The 19,928-nt window shown below is 43.6% G+C and overlaps 1 protein-coding gene across 4 annotated transcripts in view; it reads right to left on the bottom strand.

Annotated features, from left to right (window-relative positions):
* Positions 1–19,928, bottom strand: part of agrn (agrin) — a 247,112-nt gene continuing 227,184 nt past the window's right edge. For all 4 annotated transcript variants that reach the window (XM_053424037.1, XM_053424038.1, XM_053424039.1 and 1 more), the window contains 6 exons: positions 16,201–16,317; positions 14,585–14,768; positions 13,645–13,732; positions 8,830–9,054; positions 6,334–6,437; positions 1–2,921 (listed from right to left, as the gene is read on the bottom strand). In XM_053424037.1, the coding sequence (XP_053280012.1) occupies positions 2,761–2,921; positions 6,334–6,437; positions 8,830–9,054; positions 13,645–13,732; positions 14,585–14,768; positions 16,201–16,317 (879 nt within the window). In that variant the 3' untranslated portion in view covers positions 1–2,760. The remainder of the gene's footprint in view (positions 2,922–6,333; positions 6,438–8,829; positions 9,055–13,644; positions 13,733–14,584; positions 14,769–16,200; positions 16,318–19,928) is intronic.

The raw sequence follows: 19,928 nt of genomic DNA, 5'->3' as shown, positions 1-19,928 counted from the left end.
TCCATTTGGTTGACATTTTATTTCATGGTGGTATGAACACAAGACAAAGGTCATAAAGTTAGTAATGTTCAGGTCATGCCACGCTTACTCGGTGCACTGCCCTTGGAGAAGGTTTGCGCAGTCAGACAGTAGTTTACAGAGGCCGGACATGGAGGCTAACCCACATGTAGACATAAATAAGAAAAAGAAAATAGATTCAGAAAACAGTAGATAGAGGATTTTTTTTTTTTTGTAAAAAGCTAGAGGGGACATTTGCAGAGGCCCCCTGGGATTTTGTTGTGTATGAGCATTATTACTAATATAATTATTATTATTATGCTTTACTCATTTACATTATGGGGATGAGGCTAATACACTGGCTAAAAGTAAGGAAACAGTTATATGGATGACGTCTTTGTCACCTGCTCAGAGTCGAGGTGACCGGTTTTTAAGGCAATTCATAGTTTCCAACCGAACCATAGACTGTTGTTGTTCTCCAGTCCATTCAAATATACAAGACTCCCTCCTCCACCTGAACGGGTCAAATTGAAACAGTTGTGGTGAAAACGAGACCAGTCTAAGGTTGACAGGTTGAAATGTGTCTAAACCAGAGGAGATTTTTCCTGGGTCTGGCACGGACACTTGATTGAACACAACACAGTTATAGCTCTCGGGCTAACCCTCCCCCATGTACATTAAGTATATCATCGTGTAGGTGAGCAGACAAGTCAGACATGGTTCCAGTGTATATTACTAAAAACATAAACCTCCACAGAGCAAACATTTGCTAAATTTACACTTAAAAGTCGCAGGGCTGTACAAAAACAGGTTGCTTGATGATTGAAGAAGGGAAATGTAATTAAGAACTCAAGGAAGGACAAAAAAAAAAAAACGAAAACAGTACAAGACCATTTGATACTCAACCACAAACAGGCATGATTATGTCTTAGAATATTGCCAAAGATTCTCATATCAAAACGAGAGTGTCTTTAAGTCAGTCAACGCAGATTATTGTGGTCCAGCAAAGACGACTCCACGTTGCATCAGTTCACCATTACAGAATTCGCACAGGTAATACAAACTCATGCGTCGCTATGTTAATTTGCAAGTACTGTAGGATTATGTATCTTATTCCCATTCTTCCGTGGCTGTTATGGCTTTAAAAGGTCACAACAAACGTCACAGTCTCTTCCGCTCGCTTTCTCACTGCCAAGAGACTCCTCCAGGAATGTTCCTAGGTCAAATACGAAAAAGGAAATCAAGTCTTTTTTGAAGCATTGGTGTTGACTGTTGTTGGACAGGACATTCCCAGGGGTAGCTCTCCCATGATAAGATCTCTCCTCGCTTCCTCTCTGTCTGTCCTTTTCTTCAGTCTTTGCTCTCAGCACCTCCTTAAGGTCAGATACGGTAACAACTCCTCCCCTTATTTGCACCGTTCAAGGTCCTGCTCAAGTAACAGATCCCAAGAAAAGAAAAAAAGAAACTTGACCAAAAACCAAACAAAAACACACAGGGAATGAACAAGCATCGAAACATTATTCAGCTCTGTAGTTTCTGAAATTACATCAGTGGAAATAAGAGAATAAAAGGAACCTGTATAAGTCAAAAGAGACAGAACAAAAAAACAAAACAGTGACATTTTTTCAAATTATATTGTTTTTGGGAACAAAATGGATAAAAGAATACCAACGAAATCCAGATTCAAACCAAACACTGCAGAAGTGCATGCATTTATAGTGGTCATCATTAATTCATCTGCTGATTGTAAAACAGAACGCACAATAGTACATGAAAAGCACAATTCTCCAAAGAGAACCCATCGTACATATTCACAGTCTCAGGTATTATTTATATACTCTATATTTATAACATTTATTCATGTTTATGATTAATCTCTTGACTTATGACTAATGATATGCGAGTCATCTTGGAACGCGGCGCTCTCTCTGCCGTGGCAGTTTGCAGTGTTAGTGAGTCATATTTCAAAACTAAAGCCTCTGATGGAATTCAGATCGAGTGGATTTTTTTTTTTCTTTTCTTCTCTTTCTTTAAATATTTTCCGGGCGCTGTGAGATGGGGGCTGATCGAGTGGTTATGACTGTGTACTCTGTCACTGCAGCAGCTTGACTGATATCTGAAAGGTCCCATTAGTTAAATACAGTGGGCTACCGGGGGCTGAAAACAGAGTCATGATGGTAGACATGAGCCGGCTGCACCATTAGAAGAACTGCGCCTGCCGATCTACAGTGGTTGGCCGCTTCCAACCCTCCCGGGGGGGGGGGAATGTGTATCTATGTGGTCATGGATGTGTACGCCATGCTTGGGGGAATATGGACGATACATATGGCACCAAGACAAGGCAGCAACCGGCGATCGCCAGCAAGGTCCACCAGTGTTACAGTAATGAGCGAGGAGACGGAGCAGGACTTTTGTTTTTTTCAATGTTGGTGTTTGTTTTAAAACAACAAAACTGACAAGAATATAATCTCTTTTTTTCAGAGATGCCTGTTTTTTGAAAATCTTTTTGAAAAAAATAAAAAGTAAAGAGCCAGGGTAATAAAGAAAAAAAAACAGTGTGTTCTGTGAACAGAGGTGCGGAACAAAACATATAAAACAAAAAATTAAAACACCATATTAATTTTCTCTCCTTATAAAAAGCAATGAAAAGTATACAAAAATAGAAAATAATTACAGCAGGAGACATGAGCGCTATGGAGGGAGCGGGTGTCGGGAGGGGTTTTCTTTCCCCATTTCTCTCGGTATATATTTGTCCCTGCTGGGTTATTTGGCGGCGGAACAGTGTAATATTTTGGGGCTGTTCAAGGCGTCCTCCACCAGGTGGAGCTCCACGCCATCCACAACCACGTCTTTGATGCAGCCAACAAAGCCGGTGCTGTAGGCCTTGGGCAACCGACGGGCCACTGCCAGCTCCTCCAGACCACCTGACGGGGGACAGAAGCAGAGGTTAATGGGATGATGGATCAACTCACACTGAACAACAATTATTCTCTTGCATCAGAGAATAATTGATACAAATTGAGACAAGCTCCCCCCCACCCCTCTGACGTAGCAGTAAGATTTACTTCTACTACATAGCAGCACTGTGCTAAACTTCACGCTCCAGGCTGTTTTTAATGTAAAAGGTCAATCCAAGATATCCCTTTAGACATCTTTATTATGTCGGCTCTTCCATAACTCATCTTAAGTTTAAACCACTTGTAATGAGTCTTTAAAAATGAAACCCCAGAATAAGGTTTTAGATTTCCTAACAAATTGAGCCTATCAAACGGGTGCACCTGAAATGTTTATTAAAGGTATAAAGCAGTTACGCGTCCTCATCTGATTGCATTAAACGCTCAGATTTTTTTCTTCTTCTGCTTGATGACACCTGACTGTAGATGATGGACGTGACAGGATGACACTTTATACGTCAAACCAGCGTGATCAAAGAGGGAGGACGCCTCTGCACACACCTGAGTTAAGATGCATGAAAGAATTGATCATTTCAAACTTGACAAGGTGCACAAGGAAACGTGCTGCACATGAAAGGTGGTGACAGAGTATGAAGTTATGAGTATCATCCTCATTATTTTTAATTTGTTTCTATCTTTGGTGCTTAGTGCTCGTTGCCATGCTTTGAACTCCCAAGACATCATCACCTGTCCGTCAGGCAGCGTGTTCAGAGATGTGGCAGCTCTTCCTAAAGATGGGACTTTTTACATGGACAGTGCTTTTCTCTGTTGCTGGATCCCTGGCAGCTAACACAGCTAACTTTACTGTGTAAACTTTTTTACATATTGAGAACAACTAGTACGGACAGACAGAAAACAAATGGCATGAAAAAAAGTAATAATAACAAGGAACAAACAAATATGAGGTCATGGGATAAAGGAAAACAAATGTGCCATATAAACTTGATATACATAGTTATAATGGATAATTTGTTTCATTGATTAATTGAACACACCATTTCTCCCTACCCTTTTTCTACCAGTTCCTTTTTGGAGCCTTATAGAGTAAATAATCTGCTCTAAAAGGAATTCATGTTTAACAATATTGAGGAAGTGGCCAGCATTAGGGAACTCTTTGTTAATCCAGTATTTAGTAACGGTTTTTTTAACCACTGCCAACAGAACCTACAAAAGATACGTGTCATCTTTACTGAGGCCATCTTGGACACGTCCAAAATAGAGAGATGATGATCATTTCCTTCCAACTTTGTTAACTCGCCCACTACCAACTACAAACTTTACAAGCATTAGGGCTACATTGAAGAAAAAAGAAATGAATGAGGTCTTAAGATTACGAAACTCAAGTCTTAATTTAATGAGAAAAAAGTTTTGTTGGGAAATAGCCAGCAACCAACAGAACGAGCAAGAGGTTCTTGTGGGTCTTTCTACTGAATAGACACTTTTTCTTGTACAGTCTACTTATAATGATGTGGAGCTGATGAACCAAAACATTGAGTATTTCATTATTTGTGAAGCTAATACCTAATACCTTAATACGATAAGCTGCATGAATCTCATTTAAACACAGGCGGAGGACTGATCTTTCCCCTCTAAACCGACACATACTGTGGCCTAAAATTACCACTTCCTTCTCATAATATTGTGACTTTTTTCTAAAAGAATGATGGCTTTATTCTTTATTATGAGTTTTTACCCCATAACATTACAACTTTATATCTCGTAACATGAAGAATTTATCCTTGTACTATTATTAATTTTCATCACTTAACGTTACTACTTTATTTCTCGTATCATAACGACCATATCCTTGTAATATTATTACTTTATTATTCAAAGTTCAATCACCTTAAAACTAAACAAAGAATTTTTTTTTTCTTAAATTTTTTTTTTAAACAAATGATTAAATGCTGTGGGCGTTTGAAAACAAAATGTTATTTTTCCTCCATCTTAGACTAATATTCTGGGTGCGATGGAGGTAAGAACTTCAAGGCCATGGCACAGGAGTTCATTGAGAAAATGTCAAATGAACCAACTGCTCAGTGTATCTGTGAACTGGATGTAAGATGACTCAATTGTGTTGTTATCTTTTAGTCACAGAAACAATAACATAAAAGGAAATTTCTTCTTATGAAAAGACCATGGATTTCTACTTCAAAGCAAAAGTTTCGGTCACTTGCCTCTTTTACTGTTTTTCTTTTCTTAACTCAATCTCATAAAGTTCTTTTTAGGAGGCGTGATGACCTAATTGCAGGGTGTGTGGCTGCCTCGTTCTCCTCCGTGATGGTGACTTGAGCTTCTCTTTGGAGCCGGCACACCCAAAGTAGTCATTAGTGTCTTTCTCAATAAATCAGCATTAAACGTCTTTATTCCGAATTCCATCTGTTCTCGTGGGGAAGAGGCCGATCCTGAGGTTTGATGTTTTATCTGCTGCCGCTCTTTCACTCCCTCCCTCCCCCTCTCTGCTCTGCCAGAATCCTCCTGCATCTTCATCCCTTTTGTGTAAGTCTAACTCCTCTTCCCAAACACGTCTCCATCTCTTCTGTGTTTTTCCCTTTTCCCTCTGTTGGGATGAGAGAGTTCATATCCCCGTCGAGCTCCCTACATCCCCCTTTAAATCGGATCAGGGATGGACAGGGCTAATTTCATGCGAGTTACAGATGAATTAATGATGAACAGCGAAAAGGGGATTTAAAAAGGAGGAGAGCTCTCGATGGGAGGGCTGTGTGAGGATTATGTATTCTTGCTGCAGGGCTCGCTCAGCACCTGTTCCCCTGCACTGCCTCCCTGTGTGTACATATGCGTGTGTGCGTGTTTGTATACGTATTCCTGACTGCACGAGTGCACCTCTGACGTCTCGGCGTGTGTCCCTTAAATGTCACTCCGGCGGCTTCTCCTCTTCCTCGCTGCGCGCTTTGCATTTTAAAGAACAGTCCTGACTTTATTTCACCGGCTCGTCCGCACTGCTATTTGTGCGGAGTGTTCGTTCCTGCCGTGCCATGTGTGTACTTTCACAAACCATTTCTTTAAGCCAGGTTGGGACCCAAATTGAACTGGAGGTAGATAACTGGCTGGATTTGGTCATTTTCAATTCAAGGGAGCAACTTTAGAGTCAGTCAGATAGCCTTTCATTTCTCAACTCAACACCTGAATAGGCCCGGACAATCTTCTTCTCTTTCCCCCTGCCACAGACTTTTGCTTATCCTCTGCAATGCCAATGAGTTCATTGCTCATTTTTTGGCAGCCTCCTGCCAGTGGCTCGGATGAAAGAGGACGACAGAATTACAAGTATTGCCTCGTCTTGATGTATGGCATTTGTAGACACCTTCTCAAGTTTGAATGACAGTTTTCTTTTTTCATCTCTTTTCTGCATGCAGGCACCTACCCAGCCACAGGGCTCCGTCTGTGTCCAGCTGTGTTGATGCCAAAGGCGACGACCCGGTTATTGCTGCCTCGTTGCCGACCTGCAGAGATCCGTCTCTAAGTGCTCTGAGGAGGAGAAAGAAAACCAGACAGATGTAGTTGGAAGTTGGTCGGACGCACGTGCATCACACTGAATAGCAGCAAATTGCAGTTTCATTGAATCTGAAGCATGGAGACTCCATTGCTGCACTGCCAGCACACCAAGCACTTACCAAACTCCCTTTGCCAAGCAGCATTTTAAATGTGCCTGTCTACCAGTTAAGAGACGCCGGTGCAGCGCCGCTCATTTTAGGGCGGCTCTGCGTTATGCATTAGCAAACACTTAAGAAGTGGGACGGCGGGGCTAATTTGAGCCCACTGAAGTGGGAATCCAGCCGAGAGAGCGTCATTAAAAGCGAGCGGCAAACACAGATAGCTCCGTGACTGTGCGAGCTCTGTGCCACATGCCGAGATTTACGCCATCATCAACATCCAAATTATGTCATCTTCCAGCAACTCATGTGGTCTCCCTGCATAAGCCTGCCTGGGCTGAGGTTTGGCCAAATCCCTCTTTGAAATGGATGCAGCAGCTTTTCAAGGATTGATTATTCCTGCCTTCAATGATGAAACCAATCTAATTATCTCCAACACTTTCATTCTCAGCCACGTTGAAAGCAAAAGTTAAGCAGCGATAAGGCCGGGATCACACGAAAAGGTATTAAGTGGGTCATTTTCAAAGATGAGGCTGCTCAGTTGCTTCTAATGAAGGAATCCATTAGTGTGACATCTCTGTGTTTTAAAAAGTAGTGCTTCCTTTCGTGCTAGGCCTTTGATCGTATGTCTACTTCATGGGTTTGTATTTACACTGCAGACATGAAAGAAACCCTTACATATGGAATCATTACATATTTTTTCCACGTATGTGAGATAGGGGGTTCTTCAACACATTTTCGTTGATTTCTCAAAGAATAATTCATGGATCCTAATGAAAATAAATCAGGGCGCTGACATAACAAATGAGAATGTGGATCTCGTGAATACAAATTCTAGTCTGATTGTTGTTCAATTCTAGTTGCCCAAGGCATATATGCTGCATATAACTGTGATTATTAAAAGTACCATACAACAACTTTGAGGACAGCAAAGGAATACTTCACTACACACTTTAATATTTTAACCTATCGTCTCATTTTATTTCCCCTTTGTCAGAATATCTTAAAAAATAAATACAAAAGGACCAATTTTCGACACAGATAAGAAAATATTGTTGTACCAACTTTAAAAAGTTACTAATTTGAAAGAACTTTTTTCAAACTTAATTTTTTTCCCTGTATAACTAGACTAGATACAAGTTTACTGAAAAAGAGAGGGAAAAAAACAACATTGGCAGCCTTCAGTGATATTTGGTTGCAGAGACGATTGGCAACAATGGCAGCCTCTAAGTGTTTCTCTGAGTGCTGCCATCCAGAGGCATCTTTCCCCTTCCTGCTGGTAGTTTCTCTCATTCCTCCATTAGTTTGCTTTCAAGCTTTTTCAAGTTTGCAGTCCTTTTCACAACAACAGAAGATTTGCTCTCTCTGAAGGGTTTCGATAGGATTTAGTTCAGGACTCATTGCTGGCCACTTTTCTATTTTGAGAATTTTCTCCTGAACACTGGACCTTCAACTCAAATTTTGCTTTTCAGAAAATAAAAAACAGACACATTCTGCACTTAAATGCCTTGGTAATCTTCTGATTTCATCATGCCAGGCTCCACAGCAGTGTGGACCCTCCACCATGTTTTACTGTGGAGTCTCTCCCCACAATTCCCTCCAACCTTCTTCAAGTCCTCTCTTATTGAGTTTCTTTTGGAGCCGCATTGCGAACTTTTAAAATAGAGATTTCAAGAACCTTGTTGACTCAGTTGTTATGTTCAGTGCTCTCTTTTCTCCACCGCTGTGAAACAATAATCCCCTTTGTAAGAAGTATGACTTATATTAACTTATCCTTTTGTTCTGTGCTAAATATATATTTTACATAACTATAATTTAAAAGGAAATCATGCAAAATGTGCATTTGCATTTATGACTATTACAGACATTTTGAATTATATGTTATTCAGGGCTAATTCAGGACTACATGTGTTAATGCAGATACTGCTATTCAATTTTAATTATTTTTTTCATTCATATCCTATAATATACCAAAATATGTTGGGATGCTGCCACACGTTCTTCCTGTTTGAACATTCATTAATGTGCCTAAGCAATTTGATGTGCAATATGTTACACTCATGCATGACCAGGCGTGAAAATAACCTTAATCTGAAACTAATCAGAGTCATCTCACTGCAAGGGATCACTGTGCAGCAGAGGATTTATGCAATGGATCACACAGTTTGCATCAACACACAGGATACAGTATGGAGGAAGACTAATCCTGGCCTAACTTTAAAAGCTTTCACTCATGAGTCAACGCTACCTGCAATATCCCATCTTACCTGCTGGCCTTGATGCGTATCCAGCGGTTGGTGTCGACGCGCACGGAGGAGCGCAGCACCACAGGCTTGGAGCCCAGGTCGTATATCATCTGGACGTGGCCGTCCACGATGGCCAGGGCGATGTAGTCGGACCGCTCCACGCCCTTGCCGCTCCACAGCACCAGGCCCTGGGTCGCCTCCGTCCGGATGCTCAGCTCAAATTTGTTCACCAGCAGAGCTTTCTCACTGGAGAGAGCAGGAAACACATTAGTTAGCTTGTGGTTGAGAATTCATCAGAAGCTATTCCAATATTTGTTGTCGCTGACACAGCTCAGTCGCTGCTTGGGTCATTTGTCGCTGCGCATGTGGAGCGAGGTACTTCTGCCTTTGTCTCGTGGGTTACATTACAAATGACTCAAGCATTACATATGGTTCGGTTTGCTCACACATTTAGCCGAGAAAGCTTTGTGGCTGGAGCTCGGAAGCCCCAAAATAACAGAGCTGCAGTGATTCTTCAGGAGAATCAGGAGGCAGACGGAGTTTAAGAGAGGCAGGGGGCTGTTTTGGTATTAGCTTTCCTACATCCTATTGAGCCTGAGCTGCAGTGCCGCTCAGTGCTTCTCTGGTTGCTTCATGAGTGTGTCTGTGAGTGTGTATGAGTGTGTGTGTGTGATCCATCTATCCTTAAGAGGCACTGTACGTCACTGATATGCGAGTCGAATACACGCCGTGATGTGACCTGACTCTACACCATCGCACATCCATCCCTGCATACAAACAAGCTTACGTCAGACTAACAGTCCCTCTGATCCCCGTGAGTCCAGCAGAGATACAGTGGAGCTCAGGGAATCCCACCTTTAATTTGTGTGCGTTTGTGATTGTGCGTCATCAATCCGCATCTGTGCAACTGTCTGCACATCTGCCAGATGGAGCTACCTCCACATTCTTCAAAGTGCATTCAAACACAAAGACATAAACAAGGTGAGAACACGCACGACAACGTGTCGATGACACATAGATTCAAAAGAAAAAAGATCAACAGCAGCATGGAGCCGTAGATAAAGATTAGACAAGACAGACAACACGACAAGTGTAGCAAACAGAGAGGCTCATGGGAGTACAAACAGGACAGGAAATGGGAGGGGATAAGGGGAAATTGAGTCTTGGACCTTCTTCTTAAACTATAATTTTCTGTGCTTATTTATAATCAATAGTGGGCGGGAATAAAACAGAAGCAATGGAAAGATATTTAACCTTTTACAGCTCAGACCAACAAAAATCCTGGTTCGCCTCACAAGATAAATTCTGATTGAAATTTGATTTAAAAAAACCTGTTTCTACTTCCTTGATATCAACTGAATCAGCAAAGGTAAACAAGAAAACCGAAAAAAATGTAAAAAGGAATGACCTAACAAGCGTCACATTAGTTTTTTCTCCAGTGAGAAAGAACTCCACAAATACAGATCGGTGAATCCTCTCCTGGCAAAACCTCAAAGAGCCTCCAAGGCCCCATGAATCACCACGTGAGCAGCGCGTCAGTGATAAGGTCAAGGTTATTGAAAACTCTGAATGCATCATGAGTAAAGCAGCACAGCGTTGCAAATCTTACATTCACCACTGGCTTCTTAGATTTTCAGCGTGTTGCTGTTCCTCTTTGTCAACAGAGGGATTTTATCTGCATACAATGTATTCAAATTCTCAGCAGGCCTCCAGGTAGCAGTGCTCCTTTTTACCTCTAGGTGGCAGTAGTGGTTAAAACAATAATAATTAAAAGCCATCATGCAGCTCCGAGTGGTTTTGAGCTGTTATCAGAGCTCAGAACTTCTGAATTAATTGAAGCATATGCAGCAGCGGCTCTTTGTGATTGGTATTAGTAACTCTATCTCAATAATGGAAACAATGTTGTCTCTGCGGAGGAGGATTTAGCCCAGGGAGAGGTCGGAGAGGGGTTGCCTGGAGAGGAGGGAAGGATGGGGAGGCGGGAGGCGAGCGGACGGCACCAACGTCTGAAAGCTTCAAGAGACTCACCTCTGCTCAGACGGGTTCTCCAGGGACTCGGGACTTAAGGGAGCAGGGGGAGAGAGTCAACGGCATGCAGAGTAAGCGCAGGAGGCCAGAGGGAAAGAAGGAGGGAGGGGAGGAGGGTTTTGTGAGTTCACTGGGTGACTCACAAAGGTCTAGTTTAGACGTGGAGCTGCAAAAAAGCTGAACTTATCTCCTGTACTGCAATATCTACCGTGTCAACAGTGGATATCAACTTTTTGTGTGATCAAAGGAAGTGTGTCGCTTAGCCCCGATCACACCACCACCATAAAAGGAGGTTCCCAAGGGTACAGCTTGGATCATGATGGATGATTTAATGCAACAGAATGCCCTCTGGGTCAAGCAGTTTTTTTTTTTTAAAGAAAGCATCAAGATTTAGTACATTCATGGTTAGTGTCAACTTTAAGTCAGCGTCCAATTATTGAAGACCTCCTTTGTATTTATGACGCTGCACGCCAAAGTGCAGCAGCAATTACCTTCTGTCTCGAGATGAAAGTGGTGAATGAGAAAAAATTGGTACATTTTCAGAAAATGGGGTCAAGCACCATATCAGCGGAGTGTCATGGCCAGATATGATTTGTCACAGAAATAATGGGGCTTGAACAAATCGACCTGAGCTTCCAGAGAGAGGAGAGAGAGGTGAAGGAGGAGCGAACCAAAAGGTGCTCTAAATAGTAACACAAACATTAACCCCAGGTGAGCATTTGACATTCTGGCCTCAGCCAGCTCTTAATGTTCTCAACAGAAACGTACTAATTTCCTGAACAAAATCAAACCGTGTTCTGCTTTGCTAAGATTCACGCTCAGTTTTGGTAAATGTGAAATCCGTTTAACTTTTGAGAGTCTGGCCCCGAGGACCACTGTCCCCTCCTGCTAAGTGAGATTGATGCCCATGGCTGCACACTGCAGAGATGTCTCAACTGGAGGTCTAATCTACAAAGGGAGGCAAATCTGTGATTAACATGTCGCTGCCTCCCTGTGTGACCCACTCTGCAATTACTCACAATTACAGTGAGAGATCTGGCAAAAGGGAAATAATGGAAGGCCTGGTATGGACTGCAGCTCTGGCTTGAGTCCAGTCGGCTTAATTTTAGTTGAACTCCTTTTCATTGCTGTGGCTTCTTTTTTTTTTAGGTGACTTACTCAGCTAATGAGCGTGAAGAAAAACCCTTAAACACTCAGTCATGACCTCGGGCTTTCCCGAGCAGAACCTCCTCAGGCACCAGAAACTAGGTTGAAGGGTATTTAGTATATCCTCAGTCTGCAGTTTTCAAGGGGTCTCATTCATTTCCACATAACAGATTATGCCATTCAGTGTAAAGTGCATGGCATTTCATTTTGTTTATTAAGGACTTACAGCCATGCATAAAATATTGCACATTCTTAGCACAGCAATTCATTTTCCTCTGGGGGCTGAGCACAATGCAGATCATGCACTCATTCATGCTTCTCTTTGCACTGGGGAGAAAAAAGAGAGGATCTAATGGCACTGGAAATAATGAAATCTGTCAAATTAAATTATGGTCATGGAGCTTGAATGTACAATACGACTTTAATGATAAAGATGATTTTTTTTTCATGTGGAAATTATGACAGGAAACTGAATGTACTTAAATCTCTTGAATTGGGTTAACTATCAAACATGGCTTCTTTGTTGAGGTTAGTTGGGCTTGATTTGATGGTGGGCAAATGCCCACTCGGAAATTCTACTTACTCTGGGATCTCATTGGTCAGTTGGCTTGAGTGAGAAGGAAAGACAGTGAAGGACATTTACATGAGACAAGACATGTGGACAAACAACAAGGGGGGGTTCAGACTTAAGGGACAGGACAGGAAACTGGAAACACTGATAACAACAGCAAAGACACACAGAAAGACACACACATGTATACAAAAGTTCTCCAGCGAGTGAGTGTGATTTGTCTGCGTCTCCTCCGCGGCTGTCAGATATGCATTGAACTCCAGAGAACTGTAGGACGTTCTCCGGGGGGCTGCGTGTGAATGCATATGTCAGAGTGAGGGGCTCCTCCGAACTTTCTGCAGACTCCATAATAGCCTTTCTCCGGTTCATGTCTGAAAATGGCTCATGAGAGTGTGATAGTGATGTGCAGGCCATGGCCCAGTTTTCACACTTTCTGTGTTTGTGTGAGGAGCTGTGAGACTCAGATACAGAGCCACATGCTTGGTCTCTTTTTCAGGTTCATCGCGTTAACATTTTTTGTCGATGCCAACCTGAAGGCACACTCTTGACAACCTCAGAGATGGATGGAAGAGTAAAAATGTCTCATCAGCTGCCTGAAGGGACAGGATTCCTTCTTATTTTTCTTTGGACACACATTCTAGAAAAAGATCTCACACTGACGTCATCAGCTTAACGTGGTGCATTACGTCTCCGGAACGCCAGTTTTATGGAGAACAGGGATTAACACATTCAAATTACGGTAACAAGGTTAAATCGTGCATGTGCCCTCATTGTCCAGTGTGAGCTAAGCAGTCGACCAAAGAGTGAACTAAGCGCGCCCAGGGCAACACCGAGTGTTAACCGTCTTGCTAATTAGAGAGAGCCTGTCAAAAGAGCAGGACTGACACAGACACGAGGGATGAGCTATTAGCCAAGTGCCTAGTTCACCCTGAAGACATTGCACTGATGATATCATCAGTGCAATGTCATCACAGCGTACCCTGGGAGGGGACGGATAGACAAAGGGGTTATTTGGCTAATAGCAATTCTAGTGGAGATTTGTTAGATGAAGCCCGAATAGACGAGGATGTTCCCCTTGTCCTCTCTCTTACCTCTTTGTAACGGCGTTGTGGTACTCGATGAACGTCCGCCCGTCAAAGGCCACGGCCTCGGTCTCCCCGGCAGACTTCTCGTAGATGGCTGTGGGGGCGGGGTGAGGGGGGAAAGAGGATGAGATCATCGCAATCGATAAGACAGAGGGCTCGGCTATCATAGCTAAGGGCAATGGAGTGTGAGCAAAAAGGGCGCAGGGGGGGGGGGGGGGGGGGGGGGGGGGGACAGCGGGCACGTTTGCAGTTTTAATTAACGTGAAAGGGACGGCCGGCCCCACGCACAAGGTTAATGGTGAAGGCAGGGACGGTAAGACGGATCAGGCCGGAGCGAGCATGTGTCGGGCAGAGTGACATTAGGATGATGATGAAAGGGACGTGCAACTCTTGAAAAGAGCATTTCATGAATATTCAAGTGACATGTTTCATCATCTTTATAACTACGGCCTTCATCTGAAACCACTGCGTAATAACCCCCCCGACATAAGAGAGACTGAACATGTGTAATGCCGACATTCTTAACTCTCCTAGGCAAATAATAATAATAATAAACGATAAAAAAGGCATTGTGGGCAGATATAAAAATCTAACTAGTAGCTCAGCATCCACTGATGCAAGCCAAGAACAGACTGTATTCCAAAAAAGCACCAGTGATTTCAATCCCACTCATGCCACGCTTTGACAGCAGCCAGAAAGCTGCCAGGTATCCGTTTGGAGTAAAACCCCAAAATGTGGAATGAGGAAATAGTGTGCACAGTTAAGATGACTGATTGCAAATACGCAGCCAATAGAAGGTGATCTCCAGCCAGCAAGCATTGACCGATCATATATATCTGGGCTGAGAAATGGGTTTAAACTTCAGGATCTTAGCCAGCTCATTGACTTCTAGTAGAGGGAAGACAAATGTGTGAGGACAGACAGCTGAGACGGCAGTAAAACTTACTGTTCTGACAGTGTCCCCCCGAGAAACCGTTCAGACAGACGCACTCATACGTGTCCAGCTGGGGGGTGCACTGCCCGCCGTTGTGGCAGGGATCCTGAGAACACGGGTGGTGCTGGAACATGGCCACGTTGCTGGAGCGCTGGGCGTTCTCCTCTCGGAGGATGGGTGTGCCCATCAGAATGATCTGGGAGCAGAAGACACGGGGGTTAAAAGAGGCCACATACCCTGAAGTCAGGTCACTCATTTCAGTTTATTACTACGCAGCCCGTGTAAACAGTCTGACCACGCCTGAGAGAAGAACCGCTGTGATGTCATGAGGTGTAATTTCAGCTTGGGCTAGGAGAGCTTGCATGTACACAACAGAAATTCTGCAGTGAGGCATGGGGTTTGGATAACTGGTTTTACCAGGAGGTGAGGGTTTGATCATTTTAATTCAAATGTTGCTGAATCCTGACTTGTGCACAGAAAGATGCAGCATTAGCTTCTTTTCCCCAGCCGTGCCTTGCACACTTCAAACTAAAGCGAGGAAAAAAAACAAGAAACCTGTCAAGTGATACTGTTTTCACTTAGGCAGAAAAATGTGTTTATGTAGGTGTAAGAAGAAAAAAACAATATCTTTTCACGACCTTGAATTCCTACAATACGTTTGATCTATAATAAATACAGACTTGATTTTCACTTAACAATTGTAGCTGTTCGACAAATGTGTCTAAACATGTGTTAATGTAACACATGAATTATTCATTGTTTGTTTTAACCTTTCTTTAAAAGGGTCACCTTCATGATTCCCTACTTCTTCATCTCTTACCTACATTTCGTTGGTTTCTTAGTTATTGTTATTGATCTGATTGACATTTTCTCTCGCTTTAAAAACACTTGATTAACATTTGTTTCCACTCTGGGCTGTTAAGCGTTATGCAGCCTTGTGTTTTTGCTATTCCAGTACAGTGTAATAAGCAGAGTGATACTGCAGATAAGAAGCTTTTCCTCTGAACATGAATGTCACGCTGTCAACATACGAGAAATATGGCGTTGATAGGAGACACATGTTAAACCGTACATCAAACCTAGAACACATATCATCCTCCTTTAATTAACTATTCCCTGCAAGCCAAGGAAGACAAACGCCACATTTAGTTTTTTGATTTGCACGAAACTGTCGAGGGAAAGTTTGCAGAAAAGAACTAATGACAAGTTTTGCGAAAACAGAAACATCCTGCCTTTGTTCTACTGAGTTATTTTTGGCATTCCCAGATGAGGTTTTTTACTGGAAAGTGGAGAGAGAAAAAAAACAAACTGCAGGGCTGTCAGGCAAAGATCTGAGAAGGGCAAAATGTAGCGACTTCAAAAAAGTGCATTCTATTATTAGTGCATGCTAATCCAAATGAGCAGAGCTACTGCCCGTCACTGTGCGAGCTTCTAGTGGAGAATAACTAATGTGGGGGACTGTTGTGTGACAGCTGGGCAGCTAATAAGTCATCGTCTGACTCTGCTACTGTATGTCTGAGGGACACAGGGGCCCGGAGTCATTAAAGTAACACAGTGTGTTTACACCAGCCGAATGCATAAGCAGAACACAGTGCTCCAACAAGAAACAGAGGCGTGTAAACATTTACCTTTTGGATTGTTCCCTTGAAACCATCCGTGAGAGCGGCGACTCGTGCCAGGCGGCTGTAATCAGGAGCTCCCCCGACGAAGAGCGACTCTTTCAGGTTAAGATCTACGTGCAGATTCTGATGAGACAGGACACAAAAGGGTTTTTACACGAGTAAACTACAGCTACCACGTACTGTGCATATTTCAAAACGCCCAGGTTGACCTTTTCCATACTGAACCCTCACTTTCATTCAGGGGTTTTCTTTTCAACACCTCCTGCTTTATACTTTAGTTCGTTATCTGTTTGTGTCCAGAGAGCCTGGAATAAGTTGTATACTTGTGGTTGAGGTAATAAAGTGAGATTAATATGCTACATTTGCAGACATGTCACAATCATATGGATTGCCACGATAAAAAGAGATGTATTCATATTGTGGCTGGCAGACGCTTTAACTGCACTTCCTTGCCTTCATTCCGTGTCAATACACTTGATCCATTAAAACATAATTGATTCAATGTCTCTCAGACAGAGCGGTCAATTTTACTTTATCTGTGAAACATAAAAAAGAGAGTACAAAGGGAAATCAGGAGCCGGGCGGACTGGAGATATGGAGGCTTCTTTACAGAAATTTCTAATGAATGGAGAATTATAAGCACCGACCTTTCCAACAGCTGAGTGTGGAGACACATTAATTGCAATTCATTTGCGCAACAGACGGCTATGAAATTCGATTCTTTCCACCGAACCTTTGGGAAGATTGCTTTGCATCAGCAAGGTGCCGCTTCCTTCTTTTTGCACAGAGGAGCCGAGGCAAGGAAGGAATTAATGATCTTTATTTTATGTAGGGCAGTAATTGCCACAGGGGTAAAGTGGAGTTAATTGCTGGAAAAATGATGGAAGGGGCCAAATAAACAGGCTTTGTGCGGGCAAGCTGGCAGCGGCTGGGCTTTTATTTAGGATGGGATTTGGAGTGCAGGAGGCAGCGGTGCTTGGCTGCAGCCCGAGGCCGTGTCACTGCACCTTGAACCACTTCCAGCTGAGACGGGATGGGGACCTTGGCCAAAGCTGCTGGACCCAGCTGCGGCTGTCGCCTCTAGGTTTACCCTAAAAGTTGAGACCGACTGCAGGAAGGAGTGGGCCACCTCAGTCTCTGTTACTGATACATCCACACTACTAAAGTTTTGCATCAACTCGGACACGGTTCCGTCTTGCAATCAAACTACCCCGGAGTTTTAGAGCCGCTAAAATGGGAAGTTTGGAAGGATTTTAGTTTTAAAACTCCGGGGCTGCATTTTAGTCTGGACGTGAAGAAATGGAGATGTTTGAAACTATGAAGTAAACACACTCATAACCGCTTACTGATGCGGCTGACGATGGTTTTTGTCTTGTTCAGTCACTTCTCCATGACTCTAACGTAAGATTTCATGCGATGAGGGGATGCACGGTGTTCAGACTCGGCTCACGCAGGTGATAATCAGCATGTGGTGAAAGAAGACAGCTGGTTCCATGAGTGGGACTCTAGACTCGGTGACGCTCGGTGAGTGTTGTTTGCGTTGTGGCCGAGCGAGTGGGTGAACGAGGGAGCGACTCCGTGAGTCGCTCCTGATTGTGAAAGAAGTGAGAGCAGATGACAAAAGAACAGCCCGGCTTGGCTTGGCACCTCACCGTCTCCTACAGTGTAACACCCCCCACCCCCCCCCTCCGCTCGCTCACGTCTTCGCTCTCACTTTTGGACGGCCACGCAGCACTGGCGTGATATCTCTGCCCACACCAGCCTAATGAAGACGTTCCTTTGTGGCTAAAAACAATGGCCGTCACAAAGATGACTGCCTTCTTGCCTCCCACCTTCCCGCCCCCCTCCACCCCCACAGCAGATGGACCGAGGTGAAAGCCAAACCGTGTTCCTTAAGAGCATCTCTACTTCAGTGCTCTGTGAGTGTGTGTCTGTGTGTGTGTGTGGGGGCTTATGAAATGGGAAAGTTTTTCCAACAGAGCTGGCACCTTTAAAACTGCCCGTCGCTCTGCAGAAGCACCTTTTTTTTCTTCAGTTCTGTGCTGTTGTGTATGAGATGAGGGTGAGAGGACATGGTGAGCGACTCAAATGAAACATGGGCGAAGGTGTGACTGGGACTTGTCTCATTACCTTGCGTGATTTCTTATTTTCCAGACAGCACATCATAGAGAAGGACAAAAAATAGGGAGGAAGAGAGTTAATAGGGGAAGACTAGTGTGTGTCTGTGCAGAGAAAGGCATGCCGAGCGACAGTAGGCAAGTGCAAAACACACACACACACACACACACACACACACACACACACACACACACACACACACACACACACACACACACACACACACACACACACACACACACACACACACACACACACACACACACACACACACACAGCCAAGTTTTCGTACAGTACACAAACTCACACACACACAGCGGTCGCACCTGTGGAAGCATTAAACACAGTCGCAGCAGTAGCACAGACAAGTGAGGTAAGTACATGTAATTAGATCACAACAAACCCACTTTCTCCTGCACATGCACCTTTGTATATGACACCGTTCACATGCACATGCGACCACAGAGCTAGTGCGAGTGTGTGTTTACACTAAAGAGAGCATACTCGAATAAGACAGCGAGTCTAAGGAGGCCATGCATGAAGCAGATGGTGTCATTAAGAAAAGATGAAAAAGAAAAAGAGAACTTCACGGATGAGAGGCAGCGAATGAAGCCACTTAACCCAAGCTCATTTACAGACTGCTGCCATTTAGAGAGGAAGACTTTCACATCTTCTATCCGTAGCTATATGAATCTGACAGGTGTATTACCCATCTTTGACATGACGACAATATCCCGGCATGCAATATGTATTCATACACATGCGTGCTTGTGTGTGTGTGTGTGTGTGTGTGTGTGTGTGACCACCTTTGATATTCTATAGGCTTCTCTGAGCAATGCGCACAGTAAGGTCCTTCCAGTTCTTAAAGCAGGACTGGGAGAGAGCCACACTTGATGGGGTCGCTGCATTGAGCTCCATAACTAGTCTAAGCTCATCCCTTGCGCCCCCCCCCCCCCCCACAATCCCCTCATCCTTGCCTTCGCCTTGCTCTTCCCTTTTAATAAGATTGTCTGCCTGTGTTGCTGGAGTAAAACACAATTACCATACAGACGACGGGAGGCAGTGGGGGAAGGACAGCGGCGATAGGAGAAAAAAAAGAAAGAAGAGAGGAGCATTGCGCCTCACAGGACGAGGATGGAGTTGACAGGGTGCATGTTCGTCATCACAAATTACACAGTTTAGTATAATTGGATGACTTACAGGCTTATCAAACGATTAGATCGCCTTCATTTGGACGCATGTACCTGCTGTCATTGGTCTAGACGAGGAGCTGAAGAGTTTCATTACGATATTCCTGCTTCTGCTGTTATCTCCTGTATCTGCCTCTGCCTCTTCCCTCAACGCCACCTCAAAGGCTGTGTTTATAAAATGGACTGTTCACCATTTCTGTGGCTTTCTGTATGCAACACCAAGTTTTATCTCCAGCATGTCAGCAGCAGGATGAAAGGCTGAGAGTTTCTTTTCTTCGTTTTTTTCTTTTAGTGGAATCATAGGGCTTCCAGAATGAAGACAGGTTGTCAAACTGGCCGTCTATATCTGGAGCTCTCCCTCTCACCCTGACGGATGCTGGGAGATAGTGGCGTATATTTTCAGGTGTGAAGCGTTCAATAACAAAG

Source organism: Pleuronectes platessa, chromosome 6 (genome assembly GCF_947347685.1).
Source record: "Pleuronectes platessa chromosome 6, fPlePla1.1, whole genome shotgun sequence".
Classification (NCBI taxonomy): Eukaryota; Metazoa; Chordata; class Actinopteri; order Pleuronectiformes; family Pleuronectidae; genus Pleuronectes; species Pleuronectes platessa.
The sequence above is the reverse complement of the archived record's forward strand: the minus strand, read 5'-3'. Positions and strand labels throughout refer to the sequence as shown.